Source organism: Crocodylus siamensis, chromosome 6, assembly GCF_052110815.1.
Source record: "Crocodylus siamensis isolate JL-2025a chromosome 6, ASM5211081v1, whole genome shotgun sequence".
Lineage (NCBI taxonomy): Eukaryota > Metazoa > Chordata > Crocodylia > Crocodylidae > Crocodylus > Crocodylus siamensis.
Window position 1 is genome coordinate 13,589,382 of NC_143400.1, and position 20,258 is coordinate 13,609,639.

Consider the following 20,258-nt stretch of genomic DNA (forward strand, 5'->3'; position numbering starts at 1 on the left):
AATGAATTCAGCTTGTGGTTGTTGAGATTTTGTGAAGAGGAGGCAAGAGGCTCATGCCATCATCATGGAGAGGAACCTGCATGTCTGTCAGGGCCTGCGAGCGGCTGATCTGAGCCTTGTGGTGTTGTCTGCTCAGGGAAAGCTAATTCAGATTAAGGTTGGGTGTGAACGCAGGGTGCAGGGGCTGTGCTGGCATGGATGGGGTCTGGGGTCTTTGGTAGGTCCTACCAGGACAGAGGATGTGCTGTGGTTGGAGGCTGCACCGGTCTCCGGGTTGCCCCTGCCCTGCTGAGTTTAGACCCGGGTCTTACAGCCCACTCCTGTGCCTCCCCTCCAGGCCCTAGGCGCTCCCTGGAGCATCCCTGCACATAGCACGGGGGGAAACTGAGGCCTGGAGCAATGCATGGTGCCAGTGACAGCTGGGAAATGAACCCACAGCTGTGATGTGGCTCTGGGTCCAGTCACCAGCACCCAGCTCTCAGTACCCAGGATCCGGCTGGGCAGGGGTCTCATGGGCTCCCCTGTCCCATTAGCCAGGGCCCCCCCTTTGACCCCAGCTGCCGCACACTGGAAGTTCCAGCTTTGTGGATCCATGCGTTGTGGAAATCTATTAATTTTCCAGCTCTAATTGATGCCTGGCTGTAATTACCTTTTATAACAAGGCAATTAAACCCCATTAAAGATGATTAGCTCATTAAGGCGCCTCCATAGGCACTCACACAACCCCTTTCCCCACCCATGCAGTGCCTGGTTGTTCATGGTGGGAGAGCACTGGTCAGTGGCTGGAATGCAGGGATCTGGGTTCTGTTCCTTTCTCTGCCACTGCCACCCCTTTGTGGCCTTGGTTCAGTCACTTTCTCTCCACAAGGGAGGGAGTCAGATAGTGACACCCCTATTCTCCCCCCACGTGCTCTGGGCTCAGGCAGCTCTAGCAGAGCCCTGCTTCCAGCAGGCAGTGGTGAACAAGGACCAGTAGCACATGCCTGGCTCTGTTCCCTCACTGGGCAGGGTGCTGGCTGGGGCTGTGGCCTTCCCGCCCAAGCACAGCTGGTGTGAGTGGGGTGGGAGGAGTGGAAGCCGTAGGAAAATACCACCCTTTTCCTGAGTGTGCAAGGGCTAGTGCACCTCACAGTGCTCATACAAGGACTAGTGTCCCCTTGGTGCATGTGCAAGGGCCGGTCCCCCTCTCAGTGCTCATACAAGGACTAGTGCCCCCTTAGTGTGTGCGCAAGGGCTGATGCCCCTCTCAGTGCTCATACAAGAACTAGTACCCCCTTGGTGCATGTGCGAGGGCTGGTGCCGCTCTCAGTGCTTGCACAAGTGTTGGTGCCCCCCAGTGCATATGCAGCTGCCTCCATCCTGCTGACCCCCCATGCCCCAAGGCTCTGCTGTGCCCCTGCCAGGCTCTGGCCTGCTCCAGCCCAGAGCTTTGATTCACGCCCCATCCCCAGCAGATCGGCTGCAAATGGGTTAATGGGGTATCCTGCTTCCCCGGGACGAGTGAGGAGAAAGTCAGGGGGACAGGTGGGGCTGTGTATGGACCCAGGGACAGGGAGCGATGGGTATCTGGAACTGGCACGTCCCAGGGACAGGAGCTTCTTAAAGGCATCGCGGCTATGGATCTAGCCCTACTGGGGGGCTGCAGTGGCCCTAAAGGGGGGGGACAAGGATGGGGGTGTCCTCCTGTCAGGCATGGAGGGTCTATATTGCATGTTGATCCCCCAGCTACAAGCCCTAACTCATATCCTCCACCAGCCCATCTCTGGGGGGCTTGGAAGAAAGCCCCACCGCTGAGCTGCCTCTGGGGCAGAGCTGGCGGCACTCCTGTGCCCCCACCTCTGTTGGCCCTAGCCCGTATCGTCTCCCACTGCTTTCCCCCGGCGCTGGAGCAAGCTCGGCGTCTCCTTCCCCTCCCCAAGCCCTCGTGGAAACCACAGGAATGCAACCGCTGCATCTGGATCCGCCCAGGCCTGAGCTGTCGGGGTGGCAGGGGGTGCAGCCTCGTGTCCCAGGGAGCGCGGTGCACGTGATCCTGCCGACCCCATGTGCACAGAAACCTCCCACCTCGTGAGAGTGAAACATGGCTCTTCCCCCCCCAGCTCCGTCCAAGTGTCTGATTGCTCTGGGCTGGTGATTAAGGGCAGCTAACGGAGGCCGAATGCCCCCTCTGTCCCCCAAGCAGTAATGGCCCATGACCTACAGGATGGGTCCTGCTTTCCACCATCATACATGCTCTTGTGAAGGCCCATGAGAGGTCAGGGAAAAGGGATCCACCTTCCCCCCCACGTGGAAACCCATTAGGTAGAGCCCCCCCCCCCCAATATAAGCTCCCGTGGAAGGCTGTAGAGTGGATGAGCCTGGGTAGAACGGACCGACCTGACAGCAGGTGCAGTGGTTGGAGCAGCAGCCCCAGACCACGGATCCATGGGGTCACTATGCTGCCCCCCACTTTGGGGGGTCTGGGATGGATGGCCCCAAGAATCCCCCGCCCAGCCTGGTCTCAGCCCTTAAGCGGAAACCTGCCACTGGGGTGAAGCCACGACCAAGCCCCACATGGACGCTCTCATTCTGGGTGTGCGGGGCCCCTTCTGGTTCACACCCCATGCCTCAGTTTCCCCACCTATCGGGCAGGAGCAGCCGCACAGCCGTGCTCTCTCAACCTGAGTTGTCCAATATCCCGGGGATGGCTCTTTTTGCCCCTGCCCTTATGTTTCACACTGGAGCCCTGGGATGTGGAGCAGTGACTCCTTCCCAGACTTGGAAGAGCCATCAAAGCACAAGCAAGGCATCCGGCATCCCATTATATTCCCACCTTGGCACGGGGCTGTGTGTTCAGGTGGCACCTCCCTGCCCCGCCTGGGAGGAGGACTTCCTCGGGGCCCCGGCAGGATCTGCTCCGAGCCAAATTGCATTGGAGTTGGCAAAGCCTGGAGAGCACCCGGGTGGGGGCAGCTGGGAACAATGGAGCTGCCGGTGGCAGTGGGGAGAGAGCTAGGCCAGGTCTGCAAGGGGCCTGGGAGTGGATGGAGGGGGTTGGCATCAGAGCTCAGCACTCTCCGGCCCTTGCATGTACATTAGAGCACCCACGAGGCTGCTGTGACGCGTGGGGTCTGGCTTGGGTCCAGTGACCAGCTCCTTCCTGGACCCTCACCCCCATGCAACAACTCTGGAGCAGCCCTGAGCCTGCAACTGCTGCGGCTGCAGCTCTCCTGCCTGTAGTGCGGGCAGAGAGACATGGACAGGGGCTCCAGGGTAGCAGTATCAGAGGGAGAGATCAGACCTGGGGTTGGCAGGAAAGAGAGACAAGGAGGGGGCAGAGGGAAGAGGAAAGATAGAGAGAAGGAGCATGAAAACAAGCAGGTACTCAGGGCCCTGGGGGTCCTGCAACACACTGGGCTCTTCCCAGTCACTCCCAGGACCCCAGAGACAGCTGAGCAAGGAGTGGGGAGAGGTTTGGCCAGGGCTGAGCTGAGCTGCTGGGGCTGCAGGTAGGTCCCTCAGACCGAGTCACTCCGACACGGCTTCTTCCCCCCGCCAGCTGCCTGGAACTGCCTCAGTTTCCCCAGGTGCCCACAGATGCTGGAGGTGGGGGATTCTTCTGGCTGGGGGAAACCCAGCTGTCTCAGGTGCAAGAAGAACTTGGCTGTCATTGCCACAGGGCAGGGCAGGGCTGGCCTGGCACGCACAGAGGTGGGTGGTGTGTTGGGCGGGGGCAGTCCATGCCCCACCGGAGAAATCTCCCGGCCAGGAGATCAATGTGCAGCAGCGCTGTTTATCTAGGGGACATGGTGGAAAAGCAGCGCAAGCCAGGCCGGAGAAGACCGCGGTCGGAGTAGACGCCGGCATGGATGCACCTGTTGCGCTCAGCGTCAAATAGCCAAAGCTGCAGGGATGGTTACACCCACAGGCATGCACACACAGAGGCATGCACACACCCGTGTGTGAATGCATGTGCGTGCACTTGTGCATAAAACATGCACAAATGTATGGGCACAAACATGCACACCTACACACCCACAAACAGGTGCACATATGCACACATACTCCTACACACTAACATGCGTGAACATGCACACATCTATGCACACCCACATGGGCACAAGCAGGCATGCATACACATACCCACATGTACACAGGCACAAACACACACACACACACACACACACTCCTGCTTATGCACCCATACCCACATGTGCACAAACAGGCCCACATATACACACATGCACACACCCACACATGAACACACTCCTACGTGTGCAGAGGCACGCATACACCCCCGCACATGTACACAGACATGCACACACCTATACATACCCATGCACCCATACCCATGTGTGCAAACAGGTTCACATATACACACATGCACACTCTTACCCACACATGCACGCATACAGCCATGTATACACAGACATACACAGACACATATCCATGCACCCATACCCACATGTGCACAAACACACACATACACACCTATGCACCATACTCACATGCACTCCCCCCCACTAGTGCACATGCATGCACAGGCACACACACGCACCCACGGGCCTGTGTCTCCCTCCCTTTGGTTTCCTAGAACCAAACTGTTGTTTTTTGAAAGCTGGACCCTTGATCCCTGTTGCTGTGCGCGTCCCCCCCACCCCGCCCAAGCCCTGTCTCTGCTGGCAGCAGGTGACTCATTGTTGCCATGACGGGGGAGCAATCAGATTACTGATTCACAAAAAGCCATGTGTTTACCCATTGCCATGGCAGCAGCAGGGCGTGACTCACTTCAGGAGCTAGTATTTTTTCCCCCCCCTTTTTTTAATGGACATGGGTGGGAGTTTTGCCTTGCTGCAAAGAGGGTCTCAAAGCTCCAGCCTGGGGTGTGGAGCTGACAGCTCAACCCCACTCCTCCTGCTCCGCTGATGCCCCTCCAGCCTGGCCTGCTGCGCCAGGGCTGTCCAGTGCCCACTGCCTCCAGTTCTCCAACCAGCCCCAGGCCCCTTGTAGCAGCCACCCACCACCCTGGGAACATGGGGAGCTGTGGAAGCATCAGCACTGAGATGCCATCACCCCCACCATGCCCAGCAAGGGGGTCTGCAGGGGCCCAAGTCATGTCACAGCACATGGAAACTGCTGCAAAATCCTGAGATTGTGCTAAAAAAAGCATGAGCTGTTGCAGTGGGGGTAGGGGGAATCTCTCCTTGTTCACCAGGCTCCTCTTGTCTTTCAGGCCTCAGACATCCTCTCTGCCTCCACTCCCTTCACCTGTATCCCTGGGAGTGCCAAAAGCTGGAGACAACCGGGCAGGGGGTGACAGCAAAGCCACCCAACCAGACACCAGCCAGACTCACAACATCACCCGGAGAACCTCCCCTTGGCCAGAGGAGCACGCAGCAATGGCCTAAGCATGCTCCAGAGGTCAGTTGAGGGGAGGCTTGTTAGATGCTTTATCCTGCTCAGCTGCTGGCTTCTGGTCTCAGCTGCTGCCCATAAAGGGTGGGGCAGGGGCAAGCAGGTGAAGCCCTTTAAAAGAGGGGGAGCTGGGTTGGTGCTTTCTCAGGGACTGTGGTGAGTACTTCTGGGTGGCTGTGGGGGGAAGCAGCACCTGCCCCCCCCCCCCCACACACACACTCTATTGGGGGGCTTAGAGGAACTGCAGTGAGTTGGGGGGGGTCCCTTCTCTCTGGCAGCCCTGCTAGGGTGCTTGTGGGGGTAGCCCCTTATGCTTTGTTGGGAGCATGACCCTGTGGGTCCTGCAAGCCTCTGGCCAGTTTGTTGCTACGTGCCTAGAGCCCTGCATGCTGGATACAGAGCTTGTCTGGACCTAGGTCCAAAATGTAAATCCCTAAGTCATAATAAGACACACGGGTATAATTTATACCACTAAATCATAATAGCAGTGTATTTTGCAATGCAAACTCCTAATTGGGAACACCTAAAGTACAACAACACAGTTTAATCCCATTTCTGGCTCCTAGTACTGAATATATTCCATGTCCTGATAGCCTGAGATTAATTATGATAGGCTTCCCTTTCAAAGTGATTGGGGTAACCAGGGGAAAGGCATCCCTTAATCTAGGCAACTAGGCTGGCTAACAAATACTTTTTTGAATCTCCTCTGTTGTAACAGTGACCCACAAGTCATGGTCAGAGGTGCTTGATTTGATTAATGAAGTCCTATTGCTACTTATTAGATGATTGAAAGTGTTAAACTCCAATAATCAAGCCCTGTCATAGTTCTAATAAAGCTCAGGAGCTAACAACAACCAGGGATGGGTCTGAAAGGTTAACAACTATAATGCAATCAAAAAAAGTGACCCTCCATCCTGTTGGCTTTATCCAAGCCCAGTGCTCTGAGTGGGACCCTGGGCCAGCCTGTAACATTAAACTCTCCCCCCCCTTCCACTTCAGAGAGGGCTCAACCCTACGCAGATCCCCATCCTACCTGTACCCCAGAAACCCTGCCCTGGAGCCTGCTTACCTGCTCAGAGAGGCAGAAGATGAAGCCAGGTCCTCCCCAGAGCTGGCTGCAACATCTTGGAAGTTTTTTTTTGTTTTTTTTTCTTCCCAGCCCTGAGGTTTTTGGGGCCGTGTCCCTAGGAAAGCCCCAAGAAGGGGCTCTTATGGGGTTGGGAAATACCCCTAGGCCCTACTGGGTCCCTGGAGTGCAGCTGGAGCTTGCAAACCCTTGCCCCCTTGTGAAGCTTTCCAACTGCAGTTAGCTTCAAGGGGGCCGGGAAAGACTTTGTCCTGGATTTGGCTCCCACCCGCTGCCTTTGTGCTGCCATAAATAACAGCAGGCACGTGTCCATGTCCTGCCTGCCCCTTGGGAGGCTGCCCAGGCCTGGGATCTGGATGCTGGGGAGGGCAGGGAAGGGGGACCCCTGCGTGTCCCCCTCCACTGGGCTGGGCACAGTGCCCCCCTGTCCCAATCCTGCTGCTGGGGTGAGGGTGGGGGAAGCTGGTGCTGCTTGGTTCCTCTCTGCACAGTGTTGCCCCCCTGTCTGCAGCTGCTTGCTCCGTCAGTGCATCCGAGCCGTCCTTGGCAGACTCCCCTGCCCCCTGCTCCCCACGCTGGGCTTGGAAGCCCTTGAGTCCTTGCTCTCTGTGTCCATGAGCTGGGATGCAGCTGGGGCTGGGGCTGGGGGCTGACTGACAGCAGCAGGGCCATGGGGTCCCAGCCTCCAGGCCAAAGGGGCTAGCAGTACAGCAGGGCATGAAGTGACAAGCAGGGCATTTAATTCACTGGGCTGGTAACCAGGCAGGGAGAGCAGGGGGTGTGTGTGTGGAGGGGGGGGTCAGTCAGATCCAGCCTATAGGAGTCTGAGGCCTGTGTCCATTCCCTGGACAGTGCAAGGTGGGGAGGGGTGTGTTTGGGACCTGGGGGTCCTGGATCAGTTGATCACCACCCTGGGGATCTGGTGCTGCTATCCCACATGGTACCAGGGGGGAAACTGAGGCATGGGATAGAGCACTGGCTTGTCTCAGGTGGGGTGAAGAACCCAGGAGTCATTACCCCTAAGGACCTCCTGTCCTTGTCCCCTCCTTCCCATGCTAGGAAATCCTCACCACCCCCTGCTAGCGCTTGGGAGAGAGCCCAGGTGTCTTGCTGCCTGCCCCCCTGCTGTAACCCCTAGGCAGCCAGCCCATCACAGCCCAGGAGAGGAGTCCCAGAGCCAGGCACGGGGCTTTCTCAATCCCAGTAACCAGGGTCCAAATTACGGGGGGAGCTCAGGGGCCCCATAAGAGATAAGAACCCCCCCATAAGGTTTGAAAATCATAACGGGGTTGGGGTGGTCTCCCATCCAATTGCTTCTTCACTTTGGTGGACTTGTAAATCAATGAACTGGTTTAACTTAGTGTTTAACCCGCCCTCCCCGAGCCCCCTCCAAGAGTGCAAGTATAATTCAAACCTTGCCAGTAGCTCTTCAGATCTGGTTGTGTTGGGACTGCCCCCCCTCCCATGACACCCAGCGCTGCCCTGGCACCAGGGTTCAAATTACACTTTGAGTCTTGGGGTGTCTGCAAAAAAAATCGGGCTGCCCATCATGATGCCCTAATAAACACTCTCCCAGGTTATGATTTTCAAATCTTACAAGGGGGGGTCTTATGGGAGGTCTTAGCCCCTCTAATCTCCCCCGTAATTCAAACCCTGCCTGGCACCCATCCGGTTTTCAGAGTGCACCAGGGATCATGGGGGGGCTCAGCTCCCCCCTCCCCCTGTAGCTTCCCCATAATTCAACCCCTGCCTGGCACCCATCCGGTTTGCACTATGGAAGTTCATTCAGATTCAGACTGGGCCTGACTCCAGATTATCTCTTCCTCTGGCATAGGGATGTGGCAGGAGGGGGTTCCCTGGGGCTGCTGCCATGCACGCTTGCCCTATGAATTTTCATTTCCACCTAGGAGGAATTTCCTATCTTTGCAGTCTCCTGGGCCTGCTGCAGGCTGCCTGTGCCCAGAAGCTTGTAAACTGAGACTTTTTTTTTTTGTGATATTATTAGACCAACTAGATATTTGCAACATCTGCCACGAATTTGAATTGCAGTTGCCCTATAGATTATTTATCATGCCTCATTCCTGGAAATGAGTCCCCACTCCTTTATTTTTTTTTGGTTTCTTTAAATGAGCAAAACGGGGTGGGGTCTGCTTTGCATAACCCCACCCTCCCCCCACCCTTTTTTCCCAGGCATATCTGAGCCGGCTCCAAGGCAGTGACTCAGACTGTCAGTGGGAGCCAGAGGACATCGAGGCCTGACTTGCACCCTGTGCCCAGCATGGAGACCCCTGGGCAGCGCCGGACCACCCGCAGCGGGACTGGCACCACGCCGCTGTCACCCACCCGCATCACACGGCTGCAGGAGAAAGAGGATCTGCAGGAGCTGAACGACCGCTTGGCCGTGTACATCGACCGCGTGCGGTCCCTGGAGTCGGAGAACGCGGGGCTGCGGCTCCGCATCACCGAGTCGGAGGAAGTGGTGAGCCGCGAAGTCTCGGGCATCAAGGTGGCCTATGAGTCCGAGCTGGCTGATGCCCGCAAGACCCTGGATTCGGTGGCCAAGGAACGGGCGCGGCTGCAGCTGGAGCTGAGCAAGGTGCGGGAGGAGCACAAGGAGCTTAAGGCGCGGTGAGTGTGTGCCCAACTCCCCCGGGTGGGGGCATGGGGCAGGGAACATGTGCTCAACTCCCCCAGGTGGGGGCACGGCGCAGGGAGTGGTTTTTCCATGCTACCGGGGCAGGGGCATGGGGCAGCACGTGTGTGTGGTGTGTCGTCGTCTGTCCCCCATTCCCCCCCCTCCGCGGGGCTGGGGCACAGGGTAGGCACAGAGCCGGAGTCCGACCAGCTGTGGGGGTCCCTGGCATCACCCGAGCCCGGAGCTGCCTCCCCTGAGGCCTGGCGGGTTTGTGGCGTAGCGAGCTTGGCAAGCGGGGAGGATCAGGGCGGGAGCAGCCCGGCTCCAGGTCCAGCCAAAAGACTCCTGGCTTGTTGGAAGCTGAGGATTGGTTTCGAAATGCCCTCCCCTGCAAGCAGTGGCTGCGTGGGCAGTGGGTGCTGGTGGTCACAGAAGTGCAAGGGGGTCCCACAGCCGCTTTGGCCCTGTCGCCGGGGTCTGGGTCCCAGCGTCATGCCCGAGCGGTGCGCCACGGGGGATCTGCCCTCCCAGGCGGAGACAAAGCCCCGTGGCTGCGGGTAGGGAGTGGCTCGTGCACCTGGAAAGCTTCAGCGCTTCTGGCGGCCCCTGGCCACAGTCCCAAAGCCGCCGTCTCCCATTGACGTCAGTGCCGTTCGGATCTGGACGAATTTAACCCTTAGGGCAGAGCCCGCCGTGTCCCTGGCACCTTGCTCCTCCAGCCCTTCCAGGGGCAGGATCAGGGCCTTACCCAGCACCTGGCGAGGCCCCTCTCCCCATCCTGCCCTGGGTCTCTGGCCTCTTACCCCCCCCGGCCCGGGCTAAGGGCCGGTCTGGAATGAACCCGCCTGGAACAGGCCAGAAATAATTCCCCTCCGCAAGGGCCAGCAGTGTGTTGCACGTCTCTTTTCAAACCCACCCAGGGATTATATTTAGTTTCCTGTGTCTCTCTTCGGCCGGAATCGCTCTAGATAAACCCCTCTGGTCTCTGCAGTTCTGCCTGTGGGTGACTGGCTGTGGGGCTGTGATCTTTTTGATGCCAGTCTCCACTTATCCCAGCTGGGGGGCAGGAGTTTGGCAAGGGGGTGGGAAATCTCTTCCTCTTGCTGCTCAGCCAACCTCCTCCTGTGTCTCTCTCTACTAAACCCTTCGTTATCGAGTTCCCTGCCCACCGCTGTGCCTATCCGCCCGTCCTGCTCCACACCAGGTATCGTCCGTGCCAGTTTTGTGCAGCTCACCAGAGTGGAGTAACCGGTAGGCGCTGCTGCCTTTCTGTAACCCTGGGGGAACGGTCTCCCGTCCCGAGGGGACTCTGCTGCGATGGTTCTGGCCTGAGTTTGGGATCTGGCCAGGCTGGGTCAGGCACTGCCTTTACAGCTACTAGTTAGTTTTGCAGCTGGGGATCCAACAGAGAGCTCTCACTCGCTGGGAGCCGGTGCCATTGCACCATGTCCTGTGGGCTGGGGGAACCGGCTGGGCTAGGAGGCTCCCCGGAGGCGGGCAGCACCTCGGCCACGGCCCCGTGACTCAAGAGCAGATTTTGGCCCCCGTGTCATGGGTCTGGACCTCCCTAATTTCTGTGGGAGGCTCCTTGTGGATTCTGCCTTGCTCTGGTGTGGGTGGGTGAGTCTTGGGTGGGCTTCAGGAAACCTTCCTGTGGTCAAAGGCATCCTCCCAGGGTCCCCCACAGGCCAGGGGCAAGGGAGATACTTGGGCTTGTTGTAGGGCAGCTTGTTGGAGCCAACTGGCCGCTCCAGCCCCCTCAGGCTGGCAGATCCGGGCCTGCTAGGGATGGGGAGCCCAGATGGCAGGGATGAAACCCAGGCGTCCGGGCTCGGCGTGCATCGAGGCCAAGATGTGTCCAGCCTCTCGCATGTGCGGGCGCTGGGAAGGTTTTCCAGACACCTGCGGTGTCACACCCCGACCAGGTGTGACTAGGGGTCCCCTTCCCAGCTGGCCTCTCAATCCCACCTCCTCCATTCTGGTTCGGTGCCTCAGTTTCCCCATATAAGGATGAGGGGCAATAACTGGTCCTGTGTCCAGAGGCAGCGGTGAGGCTGGGGTCTGTAGCCAGGCCAGTGAGGATCAAGGCCCCTTGGGCCAGATCCACGCCTGCGCCCTGTCTCTCTGAGCGGGTGCGTTGGACTGGGAGCTCCGGCCCTGCCCTATGCCCACCCTTGCCTGGAGCCAAGGCGGAAACGCTGTGGGTATCTCCCCTGTCTGGCCTCCACCGGCAGCAACAGGACCCTTATCTGCCTCCACCAGCTGGATTGCTGCTGGAGGGAGAGAGGATGAGAGGAAACCCCGGGGCTCCCGGTGGGGGCGGGGTGCAGCCTAGTTTTCCCCCACACCACACCCAGGGCCGAGCCTGCATCCGGTCCTTTCCTCCGAGACTGCAGCAAGGGGGTGGCCCGGGCTATCTAGCTGAACCTCCCTGGGAGGCAAGGGGAAACTGAGGCAGCCACGATCCTACTGCCATGCTGTCAGCCCTCCTGCCTCGGTTACAGTCCCTGAGCCAGGAGGGAACTCGGGTGTCCCCACTGCTCTAACCATTTCTCCGTGTGGTCCCTAGGATGCAGACAGGGCATGGGGGCCTTGTGGGGGGAAAGTGCAGGGGGAAGGGGGAGAGATGAGAGTAGAAACCACGCCTGCCTGATGGCACCGGTGTCCCAGGCTCTGGGCTCACGGGGGACCTCACGTGCCGCATGCAGCTGGCTCTGGGGTGGAGTGGGGTTGCAGGCAGAGCTGCATATGGCCCTAAGTGCCAAGCCCTCCCATCAGCCCCCGCTCCAGCGACTTTCCAAGGGGCCAGTTGACTTCTAGCGCATCCCCTGGTTGCCGGCAATTGGCTCACACTCAGCCAATGGGTGGGCAGCAGCAGCACAGGACACAAGGGCGTGGCAGGCCTTTTGGTGACTCATCGGTGCAGGCAGCGCCCACGTCCTTCCCAGTACTCCTGGGGGCTCCCAACGGTGCCTGGGATTGGTGGGACGCCTGGCTCGGCGCCCAGTCCCACGTGCCCAGAAAGGGGAGTCCAATCAACTTTGATCCCCCCCCAGCGCCATTCCCCCCCAGCACTGGGCTGTTTACCACGCACTGGTGCATCCTGGGAAAAATCCACGTGGGTCCCTTGGGAGCTCACGGGGTGCCACACGTGACGTTGGTGGGAGCGGGGTGTCAGGACATACAGAGCTAGGAAGGGACCCAGGCATCCTTCGAGCCTTGCAGCTCTCACCACTGGGCCACGTTGCCCCTCTAAAGACCACCCAGTGCCCTGGGCGTCTCGGGGGGGACCTCAACGTGACCAGACTCTGCAGTGTGGGAGTTTTCTTTCCCTCCCTCCTTCTCCCAAACAGGAACCAGCCCCTGCTCGTTAGCTGCTCCTCTGACGAGCTGTGGCTTCCTGAATTGCCAGCCCTAACCCAATTACGCCGGCAGCAACTCATCTCCTTTCCCATCCCCGAGCCCCAGCCGGGCTCTTGTTCACGAAGACGAGGCCTCCACCCTGCCTCCCGCGCCCCAGTGCCAGAGCCCCAGCAAGGGGCTGCAGCCCGCAGTGGGGCTCCATGCAGATTTGTGGGGGGCCAGTGCCAGGCTGGGAGAAGGGGCGCCAGGCGTGCCCTTGCTACCTCCTCTGCACTGTTTTGCACGAGGCTTGTGACCGCCAGGCTCCCTGCCTGTCCGGTTGGTGCATGACAAAGAGACACTTGTGATTTCTTCTCCGTCTCGCAGGATGATTGTGAATCTCGGGGTCCCTTGCACCAGTTTGCCTCAAAAACGAGGTGCTCGTGAACTCTGCTGCCCCATCTTGCGTGACACTTGTGAACACCCAAGACCCCATCCACACAGTTTTACACAAGGAATGCGAGGCTTGTAAATTTGGGGATCTGCCCCCTCCTTGCACGAGGGTGAGGGCACTTGTGAGCCTAGCATGGTAATGTGCCCTGAGCTCGTGTGGATCCCTGTTCGGGAGCTGTTCCCCCCGCTTTCTGTGGCTGCCTTCTCTGCTCCCAGGCACATAGCCTGGCAGCAATGCCTGCATAGGAAGATGGTGGGTGCCTAAATCCCTTGGGCACGTGCATATGATTTTCTGCTGCCAGTCACTCTTCTGGCTCTGGGAAGCAGGGGAGGGAGGCTGGTTGTGGGAACTGCTTGGCAGCAGCCCCTTCAGCTTATGTGCCTGTGCCAGGGTCAAGGTCCTGGGGCTTCTGCAGCAGCTTGGACATGGCCCCTCCTGCTGGAGCCGCCCAGCCCAGACCTCCATGTCTCGGCTATCCCGGCTCTATACATAGCTCGCGGCTCCCAGGACATGGAGGATCCACCTGTTCCCTGCACCACCCCCATCCCCAGAGGCCTCAATAGCTTCAGTGTAAGCTGGGACAACTGCGGGCAGACAACTGCTGCAGGCGGGTGTTAGGCCGAGCTGCCCGCCTTGGCCTGGGCACAGATCTCCGGGCCGGTTTGCAGCTGCCGCCACTGCAGCTGTAGCAAATGCAGCACTCTAGCATGTCCCCAGGGAGGGTGTGGGGTGAGGGTGAGGAATCAGAGCTTTCATCTCCGCCACCTGCACGGCTCATTTGCACACATGCAAAGCGGGCAGACGAGGGTCCCTCTCCTAATGCCCTTCCCCCACGGGCACGGTTTATAGGGACTCCTCCCTGGGTTAAGCTGGGGAACGCCCCATCATGCAGCAGGGAGTCCCCATGGCAGGGATCCAGGTGCATGAACCCCTGCCCTGAAACTCTGTGCTTCCAGCCAAGCCAGACCTGGAGGGCTCAGAGGCTACGAAGCCCTTTATCTCGGGGACTAGAGAAGTAGGAACACTGGGATCAATCTGTGCTCTCATAGGCAAGGCTCTGTGATAGCTGCGCTGGCATCCAGGATGCTGAGTTTCACTGCCCTGCCTTGCTACAGCTTCCCTTAATCCATCTGTGCCTCAGTTTCCCCAAGTTGTCTTGTGGGGCCATCTTTGTATTGTTGGCACAGTGGGGCAGAGATTTGCCATGTCTCCCATACAGCCCGAAGCGTGGCTGGGCTTCAGCCATTGCAATTTAAACAGTCAGACCGAGGCAGGTGCTGGGAGCGGCGTTTAGGGACGTGGGCACCTGGTGGAGAGAGCCCGCGGCTTCTGTTTTGAAAAGCCGGCGCAAGGGCAGGGACGTAGCTGGGGGCAAAGTCCCCCTTGGCTGTGGCTTTGAACAGGGTCGAGCTTCAAAGCAAGTGCGGAGAGCTTTGACTTTTCCCTCTCATTACCCTGAGATCTTGCATTACTATGCTGGAGCGTTAGTGCGGGGGCGTGGGGCCAGACACATGGCCGTGCCAATGGGGAGCATTTCTGAGAGCAGAAGGGCCCCTTCTCTAGCGCCTGTGAACGCGAGTGCCCGAGGGGGGCTGGCCTTGGCCTCCCAGCGGCTCCTTCCACCTCCCAAGGCCCTGCAGTCCAGGCGTGCTAGGGCCATGGCAGAGCTGGGCGTGCTCCCGCGGCTGGGATCGTCCCTCCCAGCTCCCAGGATGGCCCCTGTCCCTAAGGACAAAACTCAGCATCTGATTTCTTGAATCAGGACAGGACATGTCCTCCAGAGCCCTCCTGTGCCTGGCTGGGATCCCCCTGTCCCCATGGGGCATCACCTTGCCTGCCTCTAGGTCACGGGCACGCTGCAGCCTTGGAGGTGGCTGGCAGTGCTGGGTGGGTCCCCACACAGGTCACATGACTTGAGACCGTTAGCAGCAGGCACTGAGCAAACAGCAGCGTGTTCAAACATCGCAGTGCGGCACCTGCTTGGTCAGGCAGAGCTGGGTTGCGTCCTCCAGGCCCTTTCCAGGGGACAAGATCCCCTCCGGTTGAACTCTTCAGGCCCCACAAACCTGGTGCTGCTGGGCTCAGGGCCTCCACTTGGCCAGCCTGTTGCATTTAAACGCTAGAGAAATGGTTTTCCCCTCCCAGTAAGCCCCAGCTCCGGGAGTCCTGGGGTTTCAGCAGGAGTTTAGCTTTCCTCAGAGCAAATCTGTAGTCGCTGGTGGTCATGCCCCAGTGCAAAATGGGCACAAAGGCCCGCAGAGCATCACCTGCATCTTTACCCACCCCTGAGATGTGTCCCAGGCAGCGCTGGGTTGGTGGTACCAGCCCAGGCAGAGCCTGGTCTTCTGCATTCGCCTACTGCCGTTTCTGTGAGGATTTGCCCCAGATCCTTGCAGCTGAGGCAGAGAACTGGAAGGGCCCTGTCCTGTGGCCCAGGGAAGATGTGGGCACTGCCCCTGTCGCTACAGGGAAGGAGGTGGTGGAAGAAAGGGTCATAGCAAAGCTCCCCAGGCTCTGATCTGGGTGGGGGTATTTCCTCCCTGGAGTCTCCTGCTCTGACACCTCCTTTTCCCGTTGGCCCCGGGCCTGCATTGGCAGCCCAGAGGGGTCCCGTGCCAGCCGGGCCCTGGCTCAACCCCAGCCTGCTACACCCTTGGTGCCATGCAGAGAGAGGAGCTGCAGGCAGCACCGTGTCCGCAGGACTCGGGGAGCCCGTGGGTGGCTGCTTTCGAGCCTGCTCCTCACCTTGGTCTCCGTCACCACAAAGCCACAGAGGAGGTGGCAGAAACCACAAGCCAGCCCATAGTGCTGTCACTGCAAGACGCAGCCCAGCCTGTGGCCCTGCTCCTAGGTAAGACATCCCCAAGGGGGACGGGGGAAACTGAGGCAGGGGGTCAGATGCAGACCTGGAGCCTGTGCTCTTGGCCCCAGTGCCCTCCTGGCTGGAGCTGGCAGCTCTTTCTCCATGCCCAGGTGGAGCTAAGGTAGCAAAGGAGCAAACCAGGCAGGGTATAGCTGAGGTTGGCAGCAGCCAGCCGTGACCTGTGGTCACCCCAGTTCCTGATGTACTCGGGACTCCCAATTGGTCTCTGCCGTGCTTGGAAAACAAGGTGCCAGTATTCACCCTGGACCCCGGATCCAGCCTCAGGCAGTTGCTCTGCACACAGCAGCTCTGTGCCCCCGGGGCCTTGTTGCAGCCATCTCCATATCTGTAGGCAGATGGGTGCGGGCTGGGGGGGGGGTCCGGGGCTGGGGATGCCTGGGTTCGATTCCTGGCCCTTTGGGATACCCCGCGAGGCCTGACGCTCCCTGCCTGGGCTGTGGGGCAGTCCCTCCCGCCAATGCAGGGCACGGGGAGCGAACCCCCCTTGTCCTGGGGCCTGGGCAAGCAGCGGGGTGGATCTGAGCCCCGCCGCACCATGCCACGTTTCTAGACACAGCAACAGCTGGGCGCGGTGGGGGCGATGACTCACTCCCGAAACGGGCTCCGGAGCTGCTGCCAACGCTGGCGTCGCTGGGCCTTTCTTCTCCTTCCTGCCTCATGCAAAGCAAATGCCCGCGGCCTTGCAGCAATGTAAATAAGTCCCCGGCCTTTATCGGGCTCTCTCTCCGCCAGCCACAATATAAACCCCTTTTTGTTCCAGGCCGTGGCTCCTCTGCGCTTTCTTTTTCTTTGAAACCAAGATCCCGGCAGGCCCTGCTCTTCCCTGTGGCAGAGTTTGTCCCTTGAACGCTTACAATCTCTGTGTGCGCAAAGGGTGTGGGTGTGTATCAGTGGGTGCCGGGAGCTATTTCTCCCTGCTTTTCCATCCCAGCAGCCCAGGGTCATAGCCATGACCCCCTTAGAAGAGCAGGGGTGCGGGGTTAGGGAGGGCAGAGAGATGGCTCTGAGCCCTCTGCAGCGTCTGGCCCCAGAGCTGCCGTGGTAGAGGGGCCCTTGGCTGCAGGCACTGCGGTGCGGCACCCCCCTGCCCGGAGAACCGGGCCACCTAACATCTGGGGGCTTCGGGGCCTCCGTGCCAAGGCAGGGAGACAGAGGAGAGCCAGACTTTCCACATCTGGGCATGACCACCCTCTGGGACACGCACAGCTGTTCTGCAAATGGGGCCTGCAGAAAAGACACGCAAAGGCGACGGGAGCCTGGATCCTTTGGCACAGGCTGGCGTAGCAGTGGGGAAACGGGGATTGGGCGAGATGTTGGCAACTCGGCGTGTTAGTCTCCTCCTGAGGCCGCCTTGCCCTTTGCACTGTGGGACCCACGATGGGTCCGTGTCTCTGGTGGTCCAGGGTCCTGGATTCGCGAAACTCCCAGCTGCTGCCGTGGGAAGTCAATTCCCGCGTCGTGGGGTTGTGGGCCACAGGGATACGTGAATCAAACCTCCTCCCAAGGTATAGGGCGCCTCGATCGTGTCCTGGCTCGGGGATGATCTTGATGGGCAATCGAAGCGAGCAGCCCAGAGCCAGTAAGGACCAACAGGGCATTCACAGTTGCCTTGTTAGTGCTGTTTTCTTGATGAGTTTTTTGTTTCCAGTGGCTTTTAGCAGCTTGGCAAAGGGCAGGCAGCTGTTCCAGCTGTGAAGCTGCCTCGGGTTAGAAACCCCAATATTATAGGCAGACTGGGGCAAAGTAATCTGGTGGGCAGATGCCACCAGCCCCAGACCAGGGGAGAAACATTACCCTGTAACATCCATGTGCGTCTTGCCTGGGACAGCTACAGGTTAGAGGCAAGCAGGCCTAGTGGGGAGGTGCAATAATAGCTACTGACCCGCTAAAGTTACCCCGGATTAGTGGAGCGTCTGTCTGCACCCAAGTGGGGTGTAGTAGCCGAAACTGATGCAGAGCTACCCAAGGGAGAGTGGCTGGAAGTCGTGGGATGGTGGCGCTCGGAGCTGTACGGGCAGGCATTCACACGCAGCGCTGTCTGCTGACTCGCACGGCTGTTAGAGAACAGAGGCCCCATTTACAAGACAGGACGTGGGCGGGTCTCGGCCCCGGTTCCCACGCGGCGAGGAGGGGCACTGGGGTGGCGGTGGGAGCTCCTTGGTTGCCCGGGGAGGACTCAGGCAAGGCACAGAGGGGCTGGGGGGTCCCAGGATGAACTGGGCCGGAGCAGCTGGCTGGCACCAGAGGACCTGAGCTCCTGGGAGAATCCACTGAGGGAGGGAGTCTGGATGGATACCAGCAGTGCTGAGTCCAGTGCCTGCCCCTGTGTGCCGGGCTTCCCCCCGTCAGACCGCAGCTGTACAGCTTCCTGGGGAAGTCGGCTGAGTCTCCCAGCCCCCACCCCGGGGGAAGCCAAAATGGATCTTCCCTAACCCAGAGGGGAAACTGAGGCACGGAAAAGCCAGCAGCTGCAAAGCTGTGAAGAGAACCCAGGTGTCCTCGCCCCCTTCCCCCTTGCTAAAGCTGCTGGCCTGGCTGCCATGCGCTTTTCCTGCGGGCACTGCTGCATTCCCGGGTGCGAGTGGCACGTGAGCGTCCCTGCCAGCTGGGGGGATGTGGCGGGAAGCAGGGGCAGGCTCGGAGCCTGGGCTCCTGAGTTCTGTCTTCATTGGAGCGATGTTGTCCAGCTGTTGGAGCAAAGGTTGCAATTCTGGCTCAGGCGTTAGCAAAATAACATCCCCCCCCCCCCCCACACGCACACACGTGCACTCTCTTCTGTGCCTCAGTTTCCCTGCCTGGGGCAGGCGCCTTCATTGTCGCCCTCAGGAGGTTGCATGTGGCGGGTCTCAGAGCGATGCACCACCCAGGGCCGGGCCTGGCGTCAGGGCTCCGGGGTTTGCAGCTGGTAGAGGAGTTTGCTGTAGATGGGGGATCCCTATGAATGCCTCCTGCCTTGGGCAGCATCTCTCGGCCCTTTTGCAGGGTAGGGGCCTGTTGTCCTGGGCGGGGGGCTGCGTCTTCTTGCTAGACTCCCGTGTTCCCTGCTTGGGGCCTCCTGACTCATCCCAGCAAAGCCCTCTCCCTCCCTGCTGCCAGGGCCCTGCAGCCTCTTCCCCAGTTTCCATTTTGAGCTGGCAGCCGCGGCAGGGCTGACTCATCTGAGCTAGCCCCTGGTGCCAGGACAGTGGGCGTGGGCCCCGTTGTTCTCCCCCATGTGGCTTCCATGTCTCGGGCAAAGCCCCACACACGTGCTGGCAAATACTGATGTGCTGCAGGCAGCAGGGCTAGTGGTGGGGTGAGAGCAGGCAGCATTGAGGGTTCTTGCATGTGTGTGTGCTTGCACGCGTGCATGTGTCCTGACTGCCTAGGTTGTGTACGTGTTGCAAATACCTGGGTTTTCCGTGTGTTTGCACATGTCCCAAATGCCTAGGTCCGCTCTGTGTGTGTGTGCGCGTGTGCGTGTGTCCCCCAAATGCCTGGGTCCAGTGTGTGTGTGTCCATCCCAAATGCCTGGGTTCGGGTGTGTGTGTGTCCTGAATGCCTGGGTTCACTCTGTGTGTGTCCCAGACAGCTGGCCAGCTGGGTCCTGTGTGTGTGGTGAGAGACCAGCTGGGGAGCTGTGTTTATGTGAATGTATGATACAGCAAGTGGAGTGGGGGGTGCATGTGTACATCTGTGTGACGTGGTGGGGAGGGGTCTGTGTATATGATTGGGTGGGGAATTGTGTATGTATGAGTGAGCCAGGGAGGTTGTGTGCGTGTGCATGTGTACCTGGGAGGGGCTGTTTGTATGTGTGGCCATGTCGAAAGTGATATGGCAAGCATGGTGTGTGTGCACGTGTGATGTGGTGCGGGGGTGTGATGTGGCGGGGGATTGTGTGCGTGTGTCTGTGCATGCCTGTACCGGGGCAGGGAGTGCACACGTAGCTGCACCATCACTGTTGCTGTTCCCCACCGTACTGCCGGGGCCTCCAGCTACCTCCAGGCCCCAGCTGGGCCAGACGTGGGTGCCCATAAATCCAGCAGAGCCTAATGGGCCGTGTCGAGGGGGATTTCCAGCAGCGAGGGGTCGGGCAGCCGAGGGAGGATGCTTTGCCAGGGACCTGGGAGAGCAGGAAGCCGCCCTTCCTCTACGGATCTCAAGGGCCCAGCTTCCTTTTCAGGACTTGTCACCAGCATTTCGCGCCTTCCTCCACCCCCCTCTCGTCCCAGCTTTTAAAAGCACGGTTTGAAGGCAGAAATGACCGGACTTCAGCTTCCCATTTTCACTGGAAATCTCCCTTTACTGCACAGTGCTGGCTCTTTGCTGCAGTCTCAGAAAGTAGCAGAGGGGAACATCTAATTCTGGGTGGAGGAAGCAGATTTTAATTCATAGGGGAAGAAAAAAATACAAGTTCTTAATATTTTCCATAGGTGCTGCCAGCTGGAGCCAAGCAGACCCCAGCCAGACTCTTGGTTTTGCT

The 20,258-nt window shown here is 59.3% G+C and overlaps 1 protein-coding gene across 9 annotated transcripts in view; it reads left to right on the plus strand.

Moving 5' to 3' along the window:
- The window catches only part of LMNA (lamin A/C), a 56,066-nt gene that overhangs the window by 20,635 nt on the left and 15,173 nt on the right, over positions 1 to 20,258 (plus strand). For all 9 annotated transcript variants that reach the window (XM_090053603.1, XM_090053595.1, XM_090053600.1 and 6 more), the window contains 2 exons: positions 5,213 to 5,400; positions 8,672 to 9,109. In XM_090053603.1, coding sequence (XP_089909729.1) covers positions 8,760 to 9,109 — 350 coding nt within the window. In that variant the 5' untranslated portion in view covers positions 5,213 to 5,400; positions 8,672 to 8,759. The remainder of the gene's footprint in view (positions 1 to 5,212; positions 5,401 to 8,671; positions 9,110 to 20,258) is intronic.